This window comes from Salvelinus namaycush, chromosome 35, assembly GCF_016432855.1.
Source record: "Salvelinus namaycush isolate Seneca chromosome 35, SaNama_1.0, whole genome shotgun sequence".
Classification (NCBI taxonomy): domain Eukaryota; kingdom Metazoa; phylum Chordata; class Actinopteri; order Salmoniformes; family Salmonidae; genus Salvelinus; species Salvelinus namaycush.
Window position 1 is genome coordinate 15948572 of NC_052341.1, and position 17794 is coordinate 15966365.

The 17794-nt window shown below is 45.4% G+C and overlaps 1 protein-coding gene across 1 annotated transcript in view; it reads right to left on the bottom strand.

The window, feature by feature from the left end:
- The window catches only part of tanc2b (tetratricopeptide repeat, ankyrin repeat and coiled-coil containing 2b), a 64586-nt gene that overhangs the window by 43973 nt on the left and 2819 nt on the right, over positions 1-17794 (bottom strand). The window contains exon 2 of the mRNA XM_038975294.1: positions 2420-2624. Coding sequence (XP_038831222.1) covers positions 2420-2624 — 205 coding nt within the window. The remainder of the gene's footprint in view (positions 1-2419; positions 2625-17794) is intronic.

Below are 17794 nucleotides of genomic sequence, written 5' to 3' on the forward strand. Positions count from 1 at the left end.
AAGATTGCACTTAAATCAACCATTTATCGGATCATCAAGAACTTCAAGGAGAGCGGTTCAATTGTTGTGAAAAAGGCTTCAGGGCGCCCAAGAAAGTCCAGCAAGCGCCAGGACCGTCTCCTAAAGTTGATTCAGCTGCGGGATCGAGGCACCACCAGTACAGAGCTTGCTCAGGAATGGCAGCAGGCAAGTGTGAGTGCATCTGCACGCACAGTGAGGCGAATACTTTTGGAGGATGGCCTGGTGTCAAAAAGGGCAGCAAAGAAGCCACTTCTCTTCAGGAAAAACATCAGGGACAGACTGATATTCTGCAAAAGGTACAGGGATTGGACTGCTGAGGACTGGGGTAAAGTCATTTTCTCTGATGAATCCCCTTTCCGATTGTTTGGGGAATCCGTAAAAAAGCTTGTCCGGAGAAGACAAGGTGAGCGCTACCATCAGTCCTGTGTCATGCTAACAGTAAAGCATCCTGAGACCATTCATGAGTGGGGTTGCTTCTCAGCCAAGGGAGTGGGCTCACTCTCAATTTTGCCTAAGAACACAGCCATGAATAAAGAATGGTACCAACACATCCTCCGAGAGCAACTTCTTCCAACCGTCCAGGAAAAGTTTGGTGACAAACAATGCAAGTGGCTCGGGGAACAAAACATCGATATTTTGGGTCCATGGCCAGGAAACTCCCCAGACCTTAATCCCATTGAGAACTTGTGGTCAATCCTCAAGAGGCGGGTGGACAAACAAAAACCCACAAATTCTGACAAACTCCAAGCATTGATTATGCAAGAATGGGCTGAATCAGTCAGGATGTGGCCCAGAAGTTAATTGACAGCATGCCAGGGCAGATTGCAGAGGTCTTGAAAAAAAAAGGGTCAACACTGCAAATATTGACTCTTTGCATCAACTTCATGTAATTGTCAATAAAAGCCTTTGACACTTATGAAATGCTTGTAATTATACTTCAGTATTCCATAGTAACATCTGACAAAAATATCTAAAGACACTGAAGCAGCAAACTTTCTGGAAATTAATATTTGTGTCATTCTCAAAACTTTTGGCCACAACTGTACAGTGCATTCGGAAAGTATTCAGACCCCTTGACTTTTTCCACATTGTGTTACGTTACAGCCTTATTCTAAAATTGATTAAATTGTATGTTTTTCTCATCTACACACAATACCCCATAATGACAAAGCGAAAACACATTTTTTTAAATGTTTGCAAATGTATTCAAAATAAAAACTGACATAAGTAGTCAAACCCTTTACTCAGCACTTTGTTGAAGCACCTTTGGCAGCGATTACATCCTCGAGTCTTCTTGGGTATGATGCTACAAGCTTGGCACACCTGTGTTAAGGGAGTTTCTCCCATTCTTCTCTGCTGATCCTCTCAAGCTCTGTCAGATTGGATGGGGAGAGTCCTGTCCTGTTGGAAGGTGAACCTTGCCCCAGTCTGAGGTCCTGCGCGCTCTGGAGCAGGTTTTCATCAAGGTTCTCTTTGTACTTTGCTCTGTTCATCTTTCCCTCGATCCTGACTAGTCTACCAGTCCCTGCAGCTGAAAAACATCCCCACAGCATGATGCTGCCACCACCATGCTTCACCGTAGGGATGGTGCCAGGTTTCCTCCAGATGTGACACTTGGCATTCAGGCCAAAGAGATCAATCTTGGTTTCATCAGACCAGACCATTGTTTCTCATGGTCAGAGTCCTTTAGTGCCTTATGAGGAGTGGCTTCCGTCTGGCCACTCTACTATAAAGCCCTGATGGTTGGAGTGCTGCAGAGATGTTTGTCCTTCTGGAAGGTTCTCCCATCTCCACAGAGGAACTCTGGAGCTCTGTCAGAATGACCATCGGGTTCTTGGCCACCTCCCTGACCAAGGCCCTTCTCCCCCGATTGCTCAGTTTGGCCGGACGGCCAGCTCTAAGAAAAGTCTTGGTGGTTCCTAACTACTTCTATTTAAGAATGATAGAGGCTACTGTGTTCTTGGGGATGTTCAATGCTGCAAAAAATGTTTGTACCCTTCCTCGGATCTGTGCCTCGACACAATCCTGTCTCAGAGCTTTACGGACAATTCCTTCGACCTCTTGGCTTGGTTTTTGCTCTGACATGTACTGTCAAATGTGGGATCGTATAAAGACAGGTGTGTGCCATTCCAAATCATATCCAATCAATTTAATTTACCACAGGTGGACTCCAATCAAGTTGTAGAAACATCTCAAGGATGATCAATGGAAACAGGATGCACCTGAGCTCAATTTCGAGTCTCATAGAAAAGGGTCTGAAAACGTATGTAAATAAGGTTCAGTTTATTACCAAAATTTAGAAAATCCTGTTTTCACTTTGTCATTATAGGGTATTGGTCTGACTATGTGTATGCATGTGTGTTTTTGCATGTGGGCATATATAGCACATCCCCCTCACCGATGATGCCGCTGTCCCGGCTCTCCAGGGTGGAGGTGGGGCTGGTGACAGATCCGTAGGCGTGGTCCTTGTTGCCCTGGTTACCCCCGGGCATGGCACCATCGGCGCCGGGCGGCAGGGTGGAGCAGGGGGAGCCAGCCGGGGGGGATGCTGTGCTGCTGGTCAGGGTGGAGCACGGACTGATCCTCTGGTTACCAGCCAGGTCCTGGAGGAGAAATACACACAGTCAGTGCCCAAGCCCGTGCCCACACACACACCCCAGAAAACCAAGACGATTGAGCCCACCATCAATAGGAGAGGAGCAAATCACCACCACAAGGTAATGGAGGAAGTAATCACATGTTGAGTTCCTCGGTTTCAAACATCTCTGGCTCTAGTAAGCACTGAGCCTGGTCGTGGAAACTGGAAACCATGCTACTGTCTTCCATTGCGTTCTATGTAGGTGTATAATTATCTGGGACCAATAGTACTGAAGCTTCCGATTGATCTCTAGAAGCAGAATGATTCCACAGGCTTGCTGAGAGAGAGAGAGCTTTAAACAGTTCCTGACCCTTCCCCCATTGGATGTTACCTGTCAGATGTTACTACCCCCTGCTGTGCCCCTCCCTGATGTCAGCTCAGGTTAGGATGAGAGGGCACGACAGGGAGAGAGGCATTCTGGCATGGCTAATCTACACGCTCACACACAGACACACACACACAGTCATTATTTGTAAGGTAAAGGACAATCAGTTCACGTAGCTGCCTAGTGCTTAAAAAAACAGGTTTATTGTGCAAATATACTGTGTAAATATCCTACTGTAAATGAGTTGGAGTGCCTTCCTTGTATTTAAATGTATGCTATTTGTACTCTATTTTTATTCCATTGAGCTTATTTTTTATTATGCTTAACTTAATCGTATTGTTATTATGTCGCATTGTTGAGAGGTGAACCTGCAAGAAAGCATTTCAATGTACTGTGTACCATGTGCATATGACATATACACTTGATCTACTGTAGAAGACCATGGCTCCCCCTCACACGCCCTCCCATAGCCTCAACTCAACCCCAAGCCTCAACTGCTTAGCCCCCTTTGTATCCAGTCTATGTAACAGTCAGACTGCCCCTGGTCTTCCTGGTCAGTGTGAGTCAGTTAGAGCTGTAATGACAGGACAGCAAAGAGCCAGGTCAGGTCGCATGCTGTCTGTTACGTGTTCCCTCTCATCTCTGTCCCCCCCCCCTCCACACTCCTGGGGCCTACGGGGGTTGGGGCCTGTACAGTCAATGAGTTGGGCAGGCGCAGTAAGAGCTGTCCCTTGTACTCAGGGTTTGGAAGAGAGCAGTCAATCGGCACATTTACAGGGTCAGTCTGTGAGAAGCTAGCAGAAAACGAACACACACAGCACCTCTATTCAGCAAGCAGCATAACCTCCATCTGCTGGGCTAGTGCACTCTGGTTTGCATCCCAAATGGCCCCCTATTCCATATATAGTGCACTACTTCAAATGTATAGCACTACATAGGCAATAGGATGCCATTTGGGACATCTCCTCTGTGTATTAGTCTGACCATCTGACCTTAAAATGTGCGGTAGAATTGGATTGAACTTGGATGCTTGGATCTTTGCCTTGCTGAGGCAGAGACGTGGAGAGGCAGAGGGGTGTAGAGGGGTCAGGCAATTAATGGCCGGCTTTCTGGAGGTTGAGAAGGTCACCTTCCTCCCTAAGCCAATAGGCTTTAGCGATCATGCAGCGATCCCAGCTACTGTAACAATCCTACCTACTGTAGCCCAACTGAAAGTTTATTGTATATTGATTTTAACAGTAAAAGGAAACGTATCCTTTAATATCCTCATATTGCCGCCCTTGAGAGGTTCAATGTATTTTCATGGATAAAAAAAAAGATACTTAGGGCAGGCTATATTTGTGAAGAAAATATTGGAAAATGTGACTTTGTAGAGGGAGCGCACACGGCAGGGGTCCACGATGAGTCACCGGTTGCATCCCAAATGGCACCCTATTCCCTACATTGTGCAGTACTTTTCACCTTCTCTCTAGAGTGAGAAGCCACTTGAATGAACCTCTCTCACATACCTTTCTATACACCCCCACCACTACAGCGTAACAGCACTAACATCTAGCATGCGCTATCAGTCTAATCGGTTAGCCACACTGCGTCAGCCCATACCTATACAGTCCATAACACACCTAGCCGAAGCAACAGCTAACGCCGTCCGTCCCTCTCCCTCCCTCCCTCCCTCCCTCCCTCAATTCAAGGGCTTTATTGGCATGGGAAACATATGTTAACATTGCCAAAGCAAGTGAAATAGATAATAAACAAAAGTGAATTAAACAATAAAAATGAACAGTAAACATTACGCTCACAGAAGTTCCAAAAGAATAAAGACATTTCAAATGTCATATTATGTCTATATACAGTGTTGTAGCGATGTGCAAATAGTTCAAGTACAAAAGGGAAAGTATTTACAATGGTGTTTGTTCTTCACTGGTTGCCCTTTTCTTGTGGCAACAGGTCACAAATCTTGCTGCTGTGATGGCACACTGTGGTATTTCACCCAGTAGATTTGGGAGTTTATCAAAATTGTTTTTTGTTTTCGAATTGTCTGTCTGTCTCTCTCTCTCCCTCTCTCCCTCCCCTGTAAAACGTAGACGTGTCAAATTAGGTTTGAGGTACAGAAAGCAGGTCATCTGCTGTAGTGCTTAAAAACAGACTTATTGTGGCAAGATATACAGTGCCATCGCAAACTATTCTTAAATTGATTAAATAGTTTTTTCCCCCTCATCAATCTACACACAATACCCCATAATGACAAAGCAAAAACAGGTTTTTATACATTTTTGCAAATGTATAATATGTTTTTGTTGTTTAAATATCACATTCACATAAGTATTCAGACCCTTTAGTCACACCTTTGCCAGCATTTACAGCATTGAGTCTTCTTGGGTGTGACGCTACAAGCTTGGCACATCTATATTTGGGGAGTTTCTCCCATTCTTCTCTGTAGATCCTCTCAAGCTCTGTCAGGAAGGATGGTGAGCAGTACATCCAACCAGCCTCACAACCGCACGCCACGTATAACCATGCCAACCCAGGACCTCCACATCTGGCTTCTTCCCCTGCGGGATCATCTGAAGAGGGGGAGGGGGGTGCTGAGGAGAATTTCTGTCTGAAATAAACCCCTTTTGTGGAGAAAAACTCATTCTGATTGGCTTGGCCTGGCACTCCAGTGTGTGGCCCTGTCTCCCCTGTGGGTTGGCCTATGCCCTCCCAGGCCCATGGCTGCGCCCCTGCCCAGTCATGTGAAATCCATAGATTAGGGCCTAATGAATTGATTTCAATTGACTGATTTCCTTATATGAACTGTTATTCAGTAAAATCTTTGAAATTGTTTGCTGTGTGGGCGTAGCGCATAAAATGAGTCTGTCCTCGGTTGCACTCACTACAGAGTTCCAAACTGCCTCTGGAAGCAACGTCACCACAATAACTGTTCGTCGGGAGCTTCATGAAATGGGTTTCCATGGCCGAGCAGCCACACACAACCCTAAGATCACCACGCACAATGTCAAGCGTTGCCTGTAGTGGTGTAAGCTCGCCGCCATTGGACTCTGGAGCATTGGAAGCATGTTCTCTGGAGTGGTGAATCAAGCTTCACCATCTGGCAGTCCGATGGACGAATCTGGGTTTGGCAGACGCCAGGAGAATGCTACCTGCCCGAATGCATAGTGCCAACTGTAAAGTTTGGTGGAGGAGGAATAAAGGTCTGAGGCTGTTTTTCATGGTTTGGACTAGGCCCCTTAGTTCCAATGACATTCTAGACGATCTGTGCTTCCAACTTTGTGGCAACAGTTTGGGGAAGGCCCTTTCCTGTTTCAGCATGACAGTGCCCCCGTGCACAAAGCGAGGTCCACACAGAAATGGTTTGTCGAGATCGGTGTGGAAGAATTTTTTAATTAAAAAAATAATAATTTAAATGTAATTTTACCCTCTTTTTGTGGTATCCAATTGCTAGTAATTACTATCTTGTCTCATCGCTACAACTCCCGTACGGGCTCGGGAGAGACGAAGGTCGAAAGCCATGCGTCCTCCGAAACACAACCCAACCGCTTCTTAACACAGCGCGCCTCCAACCCGGAAGCCAGCCGCACCAATGTGTCGGAGGAAACACCGTGCACCCGGCTCCCTTGGTTAGCGCGCACTGCGCCCGGCCCGCCACAGGAGTCGCTGGTGCGCGATGAGACAAGGATATCCCTACCGGCCAAACCCTCCCTAACCCGGACGACGCTAGGCCAATTGTGCATCGCCCCACGGACCTCCCGGTCGCGGCCGGCTGCGACAGAGCCTGGGCGCGAACCCAGAGTCTCTGGTGGCGCAGCTAGCGCTACGATGCAGTGCCCTAGACCACTGCGCCACCCGGTGTGGAAGAACTTGACTGGCCTGCACAGAGCCATCACCTCAACCCCTTCGAACACCCTTTGGGATGAATTGGTCAACTGCGATCCAGGCCTAATCGCCAAACATCAGTACCCGACCTCACTAATGCTCTTGCGGCTGAATGGCAGCAAGTCCCCGCAGCAAATGCCACTTAGCAGCCCAGGTTCAGTCAGTGGTAAGAGAAATATTAGGCTTAGTCAACCTGCTGGATATCAGCACACCAAAGTGGCAGAATATATTAATGAACGACGACTGAAGTTGAGACACCAAGAGAAAGAAATAATTTAAGAACTTTGTTAAATAATGACCTTATTAGGGAGGTAGACAGTTTATACTCAGTGGAGAAACTGAAAAACTGGAAAAGTAAAATACCTTGATGGAGGACAATTTAGTGAGTTTCCTTTGATGTGTTGTGTCCTGGCTTATATATGTGTATTAACATACTGTAAACAAGAGGGTGGTGCGGTCTGCACAACGCATCACCTGGGGCAAACTACCTGCCCTCCAGGACACCTACAGCACCTGATGTCACAGAAAGGACAAAAAGATCATCAAGGACAACAACCACCCACCCATGTTTACAGATTCAGGGTTGTACCTGGTAGGTTCCTTGATAATTTGTGTGAGATTGAGGGCATCTGTCTTATATTGTAGGATAGCCGGGGTGTTAAACAGCCATCCTTAACACAGTGAGACTGCTGCCTACATACAGACTTGAAATCATTGGCCACTTTAATAAATGGATCACTCGTCACTTCAATAATGCCACTTTAACAATGTTTAAATATCTTGCATTACTCATCCCATATGTATATACTGTATTTTATACCATCTATTGCATCTTGCCTATGCTGCTCGGTCATCGCTCATCCATATACAGTGGGCTCCAAAATTACTGGCACACCTGACTGGCAATGCACAAACAATACTTAAACGGCAGGTAGCTTAATGGTTAGAGCGTTGGACTAGTAACCGGAAGGTTGCTAGATCGAATCCCCGAACTGACAAGGTAAACATCTGTTGTTCTGCCCTTGAACAAGGCAGTTACCCCACTGTTCGTAGGCCGTCATTGTAAATAAGAAATTGTTCTCAACTGACTTGCCTAGTTAAATAAAGGTGAAACAAAAAATATATATACATATATTTGAGATGAACTCAAAATACCAACATGTGAGAAATACTGTACTTTATTAATGTTTCAATGGATCCACCAAAATCATTTATTGATTTAATAAAAAATCCTCCAAATCAAGGTTTCACAATTAATGGCACCCTTAAATATGATTAAATTCCACTTATTTAAGTTTATCTAAGTGTTAAGGAAATATATTGAGCCATTACATCACTTCCTGTTTCACTAGGGTATCAAAATGAGGTAACACAAGGTAAACAAGGTAAAGGTAAAGGTTAACAAGGTAAAGGTATCCCTTTGTCATCCAACACCATGAAGAAAAGAAAAGAACTGGCAGTTCAAAAGAGACAGATGGTCGTAGACCTTCATAAATCTGATAATGGCTACAAGAAGATCCACAGACGATTGAATATACCGCTGAGCACTGTCAGGGCAATTATTTAAAAATTCTAAAGATATAGAACAGTTGAAAACCTCAAGGGTAGAGGACGCAAATACATTTTGCCCCCCAGGATAGGGAGGAGAGAAGCAACAAAATCCCCAAGAATGAGAGAAGCAACAAAATCCCCAAGAATCACTGTGAAAGAATTGCAGGCCTTGGTGGCGTCTTGGGGTCACCAGGTTTAAAAAAGCACCATCAGACGCCACCTCCACAACCACAGGCTCTTTGGAAGGGTTGCCAGAAGAAAGCCCTTTCTGACCCCAAGACACAGACGCAAGCGCTTGAAGTTTGCCAAACGTCATTTAAATTATGACTGGAAGAAGGTGCTCTGGTCAGATGAGACCAAAATTGAACGTTTTGGTCAGATACAGCATCGGCATGTTTGGCGTCGAAACAGAGATGCATACAAGGAGAGGCACCTCATACCCATGGAGAAATATGGTGGTGGGTCAGGGATGTTTTGGGGCTGTTTTAATTCCAGAGGTCCAGGGGCACTGGTTAAGATTGATGGCATAATGAATTCAACCAAGTATCAGGCAATATTGGCTGACAATCTGGTTGCCTCCGCCAGAAGGCTGGGACTTGGCCGTAGGTGAACTTTCCAACAAGACAATGACCCAAAACATACCTTAAGATCCACACAGAAATGGTTCTGTGACAACAAAATCAATGTTCTGCCATGGCCATCTAAGTCGCCGGACCTCAATCCAATGGAAATCCTGTGGGCTGAGTGGAAGAGGGCAGTTGATAAGCGCAAACCCAAGAATGTGAAGGATCTTGACATTCTTGACGTCACTTCCTGTTGAATCTGCAGACGTGTTGCTGTGCGTTTTGTTGCTGTGCGTTTTGCTGCCAACTTTACTTTACTTTGCTAGCTGACAACTTTACGTTTTTTGTTTTGTTTTTGTTTTTAATTACCGTTTATATTTTTAGTTTTTCCATCGCAACTTTTTTCCCTCATTCAACTTTTTCACTCCGGACGCTTTATCTGGACATGGTTCGTCAACACCTTCAACAGCCGAAGCTAAGTAGTAACATTAACATGATGTCTTCTAATTGCAGTCGCTGTACTCATAATATACAGGAGAACGATCGCCTTACGGCGAGAATAGCTGTGCTACAAGCCCAGCTTCAGACGCAATCGTTAGGCAAGGGTAATTTCAGTGTAGGAAAGGAAGAAACAGCGTCTGTGCCACCAGTAAGTACAGATAGTAACGTTAGTATAAATCCCCCCGCACAGTCCCCGCAGCCGGAGAACTTTCTCATGGCTTCTGGAGGGAAATGCTGTTGGAATGCTCAACCGGTGTCGCTCATTCAGCCGACAGAAACTTTCAACCGGTTTTCCCCATTATGTAGCGAGTCGGAGTCTGAGTCTGAGTCTTCTCTTGTCTCTACTCCTCCCGTTACGGGGTCTGAGACGCCGAAGGCTCCCACCATTAGCTCTGACAAATTGAAAACCCTAGTCATTGGCGACTCCATTACCCGCAGTATTAGACTTAAAACGAATCACCCAGCGATCATACACTGTTTACCAGGGGGCAGGGCTACCGACGTTAAGGCTAATCTAAAGATGGTGCTGGCTAAAGCTAAATCTGGCGAGTGTAGAGAGTATAGAGATATTGTTATCCACGTCGGCACCAACGATGTTAGGATGAAACAGTCAGAGGTCACCAAGTGCAACATAGCTTCAGCGTGTAAATCAGCTAGAAAGATGTGTCGGCATCGAGTAATTGTCTCTGGCCCCCTCCCAGTTAGGGGGAGTGACGAGCTCTACAGCAGAGTCTCAGCACTCAATCGCTGGTTGAAAACTGTTTTCTGCCCCTCCCAAAAGATAGAATTTGTAGATAATTGGCCCTCTTTCTGGGACTCACCCACAAACAGGACCAAGCCTGACCTGCTGAGGAGTGACGGACTCCATCCTAGCTGGAGGGGTGCTCTCATCTTATCTACCAACATAGATAGGGCTCTAACTCCTCTAGCCCCACAATGAAATAGGGTGCAGGCCAGGCAGCAGGCTGTTAGCCAACCTGCCAGCTTAGTGGAGTCTGCCAATAGCACAGTCAGTGTAGTCAGCTCAGCCATACCCATTGAGACTGTGTCTGTGCCTCGACCTAGGTTGGGCAAAACTAAACATGGCGGTGTTCGCCTTAGCAATCTTATTAGGATAAAGACCTCCTCCATTCCTGCCATTATTGAAAGAGATCGTGATACCTCACATCTCAAAATAGGGTTACTTAATGTTAGATCCCTCACTTCAAAGGCAGTCATAGTCAATGAACTAATCACTGATCATAATCTTGATGTGATTGGCCTGACTGAAACATGGCTTAAGCCTGATGAATTTACTGTGTTAAATGAGGCCTCACCTCCTGGTTACACTAGTGACCATATCCCCCGTGCATCCCGCAAAGGCGGAGGTGTTGCTAACATTTACGATAGCAAATTTCAATTTACAAAAAAAAAAATGGCGTTTTCGTCTTTTGAGCTTCTAGTCATGAAATCTATGCAGCCTACTCAATCACTTTTTATAGCTACTGTTTACAGGCCTCCTGGGCCATATACAGCGTTCCTCTCTGAGTTTCCTGAATTCCTATCAGACCTTGTAGTCATAGCAGATCATATTCTAATTTTTGGTGATTTTAATATTCACATGGAGAAGTCCACAGACCCACTCCAAAAGTCTTTCGGAGCCATCATCGACTCAGTGGGTTTTGTCCAACATGTCTCTGGACCTACTCACTGCCACAGTCATACTCTGGACCTAGTTTTGTCCCATGGAATAAATGTTGTAGATCTTAATGTTTTTCCACATAATCCTGGACTATCGGACCACCATTTTATTACGTTTGCAATCGCAACAAATAATCTGCTCAGACCCCAACCAAGGAGCATCAAAAGTCGTGCTATAAATTCTCAGACAACACAAAAATTCCTTGATGCCCTTCCAGACTCCTTCTGCCTACCCAAGGACGTCAGAGGACAAAAATCAGTTAACCACTTAACTGAGGAACTCAATTTAACCTTGCGCAATACCCTAGATGCAGTTGCACCCCTAAAAACGAAAAACATTTGTCATAAGAAACTAGCTCCCTGGTATACAGAAAATACCCGAGCTTTGAAGCAAGCTTCCAGGAAATTGGAACGGAAATGGCGCCACACCAAACTGGAAGTCTTCCGACTAGCTTGGAAAGACAGTACCGTGCAGTACCGAAGAGCCCTCACTGCTGCTCGATCATCCTACTTTTCCAACTTAATCGAGGAAAATAAGAACAATCCAAAATTTCTTTTTGATACTGTTGCAAAGCTAACTAAAAAGCAGCATTCCCCAAGAGAGGATGGCTTTCACTTCAGCAGTAATAAATTCATGAACTTCTTTGAGGAAAAGATCATGACCATTAGAAAGCAAATTACGGACTCCTCTTTGAATCTGCGTATTCCTCCAGGGCTTAGCTGTCCTGGATCTGCACAGCTCTGCGAGGGCCTGGGATCGGGAGAGACACTTAAGTGTTTTAGTACTATATCTCTTGACACAATGATGAAAATAATCATGGCCTCTAAACCTTCAAGCTGCATACTGGATCCTATTCCTACTAAACTGCTGAAGGAGCTGCTTCCTGTGCTTGGCCCTCCTATGTTGAACATAATAAACAGCTCTCTATCCACCGGATGTGTACCAAACTCACTAAAAGTGGCAGTGATAAAGCCTCTCTTGAAAAAGCCAAACCTTGACCCGGAAAATATAAAAAACTATCGGCCTATATCGAATCTTCCATTCCTCTCAAAAATTTTAGAAAAAGCTGTTGCGCAGCAACTCACTGCCTTTCTGAAGACAAACAATGTATACGAAATGCTTCAGTCTGGTTTTAGACCCCATCATAGCACTGAGACTGCACTTGTGAAGGTGGTAAATGACCTTTTAATGGCGTCAGACCGAGGCTCTGCATCTGTCCTCGTGCTACTAGACCTTAGTGCTGCCTTTGACACCATCGATCACCACATTCTTTTGGAGAGACTGGAAACCCAAATTGGTCTACACGGACAAGTTCTGGCCTGGTTTAGATCTTACCTGTCGGAAAGATATCAGTTTGTCTCTGTGAATGGTCTGTCCTCTGACAAATCAACTGTACATTTCGGTGTTCCTCAAGGTTCCGTTTTAGGACCACTATTGTTTTCACTATATATTTTACCTCTTGGGGATGTTATTCGAAAACATAATGTTAACTTTCACTGCTATGCGGATGACACACAGCTGTACATTTCAATGAAACATGGTGAAGCCCCAAAATTGCCCTCGCTAGAAGCCTGTGTTTCAGACATAAGGAAGTGGATGGCTGAAAACTTTCTACTTTTAAACTCGGACAAAACAGAGATGCTTGTTCTAGGTCCCAAGAAACAAAGAGATCTTCTGTTAAATCTGACAATTCATCTTGATGGTTGTAAAGTCGTCTCAAATAAAACTGTGAAGGACCTCGGCGTTACTCTTGACCCTGATCTCTCTTTTGACGAACATATCAAGACTGTTTCAAGGACAGCTTTTTTCCATCTACGTAACATTGCAAAAATCAGAAATTTTCTGTCCAAAAATGATGCAGAAAAATTAATCCATGCATTTGTTACTTCTAGGTTAGACTACTGCAATGCTCTACTTTCCGGCTACCCGGATAAAGCACTAAATAAACTTCAGTTAGTGCTAAATACGGCTGCTAGAATCCTGACTAGAACCAAGAAATTTGATCATATTACTCCAGTGCTAGCTTCCCTACACTGGCTTCCTGTTAAGGCAAGGGCTGATTTCAAGGTTTTACTGTTAACCTATAAAGCGTTACATGGGCTTGCTCCTACCTATCTTTCCGAGTTGGTCCTGCCGTACATACCAATACGTACGCTACGGTCACAAGACGCAGGCCTCCTAATTGTCCCTAGAATTTCTAAGCAAACAGCGGGAGGCAGGGCTTTCTCCTATAGATCTCCATTTTTATGGAACAGTCTGCCTACCCATGTGAGAGACGCAGACTCGGTCTCAACCTTTAAGTCTTTACTGAAGACTTATCTCTTCAGTAGGTCATATGATTGAGTGTAGTCTGGCCCAGGAGTGTGAAGGTGAACGGAAAGGCTCTGGAGCAACGAACCGCCCTTGCTGTCTCTGCCAGGCCGGTTCCCCTCTCTCCACTGGGATTCTCTGCCTCTAACCCTGTTACAGGGGCTGAGTCACTGGCTTGCTGGTGCTCTTTCATGCCGTCCCTAGGAGGGGTGCGTCACTTGAGTGGGTTGAGTTACTGACGTGATCTTCCTGTCTGGGTTGGCGCCCCCCCTTGGTTTGTGCTGTGGTGGAGACCTTTGTGGGCTATACTCGGCCTTGTCTCAGGATTGTAAGTTGGTGGTTGAGGATATCCCTCTAGTGGTGCGGGGGCTGTGCTTTGGCAAAGTGGGTGGGGTTATATCCTTCCTGTTTGGCCCTGTCCGGGGGTTTCTTCGGATGGGGCCACAGTGTCTCCTGACCGCTCCTGTCTCAGCCTCCAGTATTTATGCTGCAGTAGTTTATGTGTCGGGGGGCTAGGGTCAGTTGGTTATACCTGGAGTACTTCTCCTGTCTTATCCAGTGTCCTGTGTGAATTTAAGTATGCTCTCTCTAATTCTCTCGTTCTCTCTTTCTCTCTGAGAACCTGAGCCCTAGGACCATACGTCAGGACTACCGGGCATGCTGACACCTTGCTGTCCCCAGTCCGCCTGGCCTTGCTGCTATTCCAGTTTCAACTGTTCTGCCTGCGGTTACGAAACCCCTACCTGTCCCAGACCTGCTGTTTTCAACTCTTAATGATCGGCTATGAAAAGCCAACTGAGATTTATTCCTGATTATTATTTGACCATGCTTGTCATTTATGAACATTTTGAAAATCTTGGCTCTCTCTAATTTTCTCCTTCTCTCTTTCTTTCTCTCGGAGGACCTGAGCCCTAGGACCATACATCGGGACTACCGGCCGTGGTGACTCCTTGCTGTCCCCAGTCCGCCTGGCCTTGCTGCTATTCCAGTTTCAACTGTTCTGCCTGCGGTTATGGAACCCCTACCTGTCCCAGACCTGCTGTTTTCAACTCTTAATGATCGGCTATGAAAAGCCAACTGAGATTTATTCCTGATTATTATTTGACCATGCTTGTCATTTATGAACATTTTGAAAATCTTGGCTCTCTCTAATTTTCTCCTTCTCTCTTTCTTTCTCTCGGAGGACCTGGGCCCTAGGACCATGCGTCGGGACTGCCGCCCGTGGTGACTCCTTGCTGTCCCCAGTCCGCCTGGCCTTGCTGCTATTCCAGTTTCAGCTGTTCTGCCTGCGGTTATGGAACCGCCACCTGTCCCAGACCTGTTGTTTTTCAACTCTTAATGATCAGCTATGAAAAGCCAACTGAAAATTATTCATGATTATTATTTGACCATGCTTGTCACTTATGAACATTTTTGAACATCTTGGCATAGTTCTGTTATAATCTCCACCCGGCACAGCCAGAAGAGGACTGGCCACCCCTCATAGCCTGGTTCCTCTCTAGGTTTCTTCCTAGGTTTTGGCCTTTCTAGGGAGTTTTTCCTAGCCACCGTGCTTCTACACCTGCATTACTAGCTGTTTGGGGTTTTAGGCTGGGTTTCTGTACAGCACTTCGAGATATTAGCTGATGTACGAAGGGCTATATAAAATAAAATTGATTGATCTTGAAAGGATCTGCATAGAGGAATGGTCCAAAATCCCTCCAAATATGTTCCTTAACCTTGTCAAACATTACAGGAAAAGACCATGCTGTTATCCTTGCCAGAGGTGGTTGCACTAAGTACTAAATGAGGAGTGCCAATAATTATGAAGCCTTGATTTTGGTCAAATTTATTTTGTATTAAATAATTGTATAATTTTGGTGGGTTCCATTGAAACATTAATAAAGTACAGTATTTCTCACATGTTGGTATTTTGAGTTTCTCTATAATTATATTGTTTCTATTTTTTTAAGTATTGTTTGTGCATTAAGGTTTTACTGTTAACCTATAAAGCGTTACATGGGCTTGCTCCTACCTATCTTTCCGAGTTGGTCCTGCCGTACATACCTATACGTACGCTACGGTCACAAGACGCAGGCCTCCTAATTGTCCCTAGAATTTCTAAGCAAACAGCGGGAGGCAGGGCTTTCTCCTATAGATCTCCATTTTTATGGAACGGTCTGCCTACCCATGTGAGAGACGCAGCCTCGGTCTCAACCTTTAAGTCTTTACTGAAGACTTATCTCTTCAGTAGGTCATATGATTGAGTGTAGTCTGGCCCAGGAGTGTGAAGGTGAACGGAAAGGCTCTGGAGCAACGAACCGCCCTTGCTGTCTCTGCCTGGCCGGTTCCCCTCTCTCCACTGGGATTCTCTGCCTCTAACCCTATTACAGGGGCTGAGTCACTGGCTTACTGGTGCTCTTTCATGCCGTCCCTAGGAGGGGTGCGTCACTTGAGTGGGTTGAGTTACTGACGTGATCTTCCTGTCTGGGTTGGCGCCCCCCCCTTGGTTTGTGCTGTGGTGGAGATCTTTGTGGGCTATACTCGGCCTTGTCTCAGGATTGTAAGTTGGTGGTTGAAGATATCCCTCTAGTGGTGCGGGGGCTGTGCTTTGGCAAAGTGGGTGGGGTTATATCCTTCCTGTTTGGCCCTGTCCGGGGGTATCTTCGGATGGGGCCACAGTGTCTCCTGACCCCTCCTGTCTCAGCCTCCAGTATTTATGCTGCAGTAGTTTATGTGTCGGGGGGCTAGGGTCAGTTGGTTATACCTGGAGTACTTCTCCTGTCTTATCCAGTGTCCTGTGTGAATTTAAGTATGCTCTCTCTAATTCTCTCGTTCTCTCTTTCTTTCTCTCTCTCTGAGAACCTGAGCCCTCGGACCATACGTCACGGCAAACCGGGCATGATGACTCCTTGCTGTCCCCAGTCCACCTGGCCTTGCTGCTGTTCCAGTTTCAACTGCTCTGCCTGCGGTTATGGAACCCCTACCTGTCCCAGACCTGCTGCTTTCAACTCTTAATGATCGGCTATGAAAAGCCAACTGACTTCTATTCCTGATTATTATTTGACCATGCTTGTCATTTATGAACATTTTGAAAATCTTGGCTCTCTCTAATTCTCTCCTTCTCTCTTTCTTTCTCTCTCTCGGAGGACCTGAGCCCTAGGACCATACGTCAGGACTACCGGGCATGATGACTCCTTGCTGTCCCCAGTCCGCCTGGCCTTGCTGCTATTCCAGTTTCAACTGTTCTGCCTGCGGTTACGGAACCCCTACCTGTCCCAGACCTGCTGTTTTCAATTCTTATATTCCATTTGTTTACTTAGATTTGTGTGTATTAGGTAGTTGTTGTGGAATAGTTAGAATACTTATTACAGTGCCTTGCAAAAGTATTCATCCCCCTTGGCGTTTTTCCTATTTTGTTGCATTACAACCTGTAATTCAAATTGATTTTTATTTGGATTTCATGTAATGGACATACACAAAATAGTCCAAATTGGTTGAGTGAAATGAAAAAAATAACATGTTTCAAAAAATTCTACAAAATAAAAAATGGAAAAGTAGTGCGTGTATATGTATTCACCCCCTTTGCTATGAAGCCCCTAAATAAGATCTGGTGCAACCAATTACCTTCAGAAGTCACATAATTTGTTAAATAAAGTCCACCTGTGTGCAATCTAAGTGTCACATGAACTGTCACATGATCTCAGTATATATACACCTGTTCTGAAAGGCCCCAGAGTCTGCAACACCACTAAGCAAGGGGCACCACCAAACAGGTCAGGGACAAAGTTGTGGAGAAGTACAGATCAGGGTTGGGTTATAAAAAATATCTGAAACTTTGAACATCCCACGGAGCACCATTAAATCCATTATTAAAAAATGGAAGAATATGGCACCACAACAAACCAGCCAAGAGACTCACAGACCAGTTAAGGAGGGCATTAATCAGAGAGGCAACAAAGAGACCAAAGATAACCCTGAGGGAGGTGCAAAGCTCCACAGCGGAGATTGGCGTGTCTGTCCATAGGACCACTTTAAGCCGTACACTCCACAGAGCTGGTCTTTACGGGAGAGTGGCCAGAAAAAAGACATTGCTTAAAGAAAAATATTATCAAACACGTTTTGTTGTTTGCCAAAAGGCATGTGGGAGACTCCCAAAACATATGGAAGAAGGTACTCTGGTCAGATGAGACTAAAATGTAGCTTTTTGGCCATCAAGGAAAACGCTATGTCTGGAGCAAACCCAACACCTCTCATCACCCCGAGAACACCATCCCCACAGTGAAACATGGTGGTGACAGCATCATGCTGTGGGGATGTTTTTCATCGGCAGGGACTGGGAAACTGGT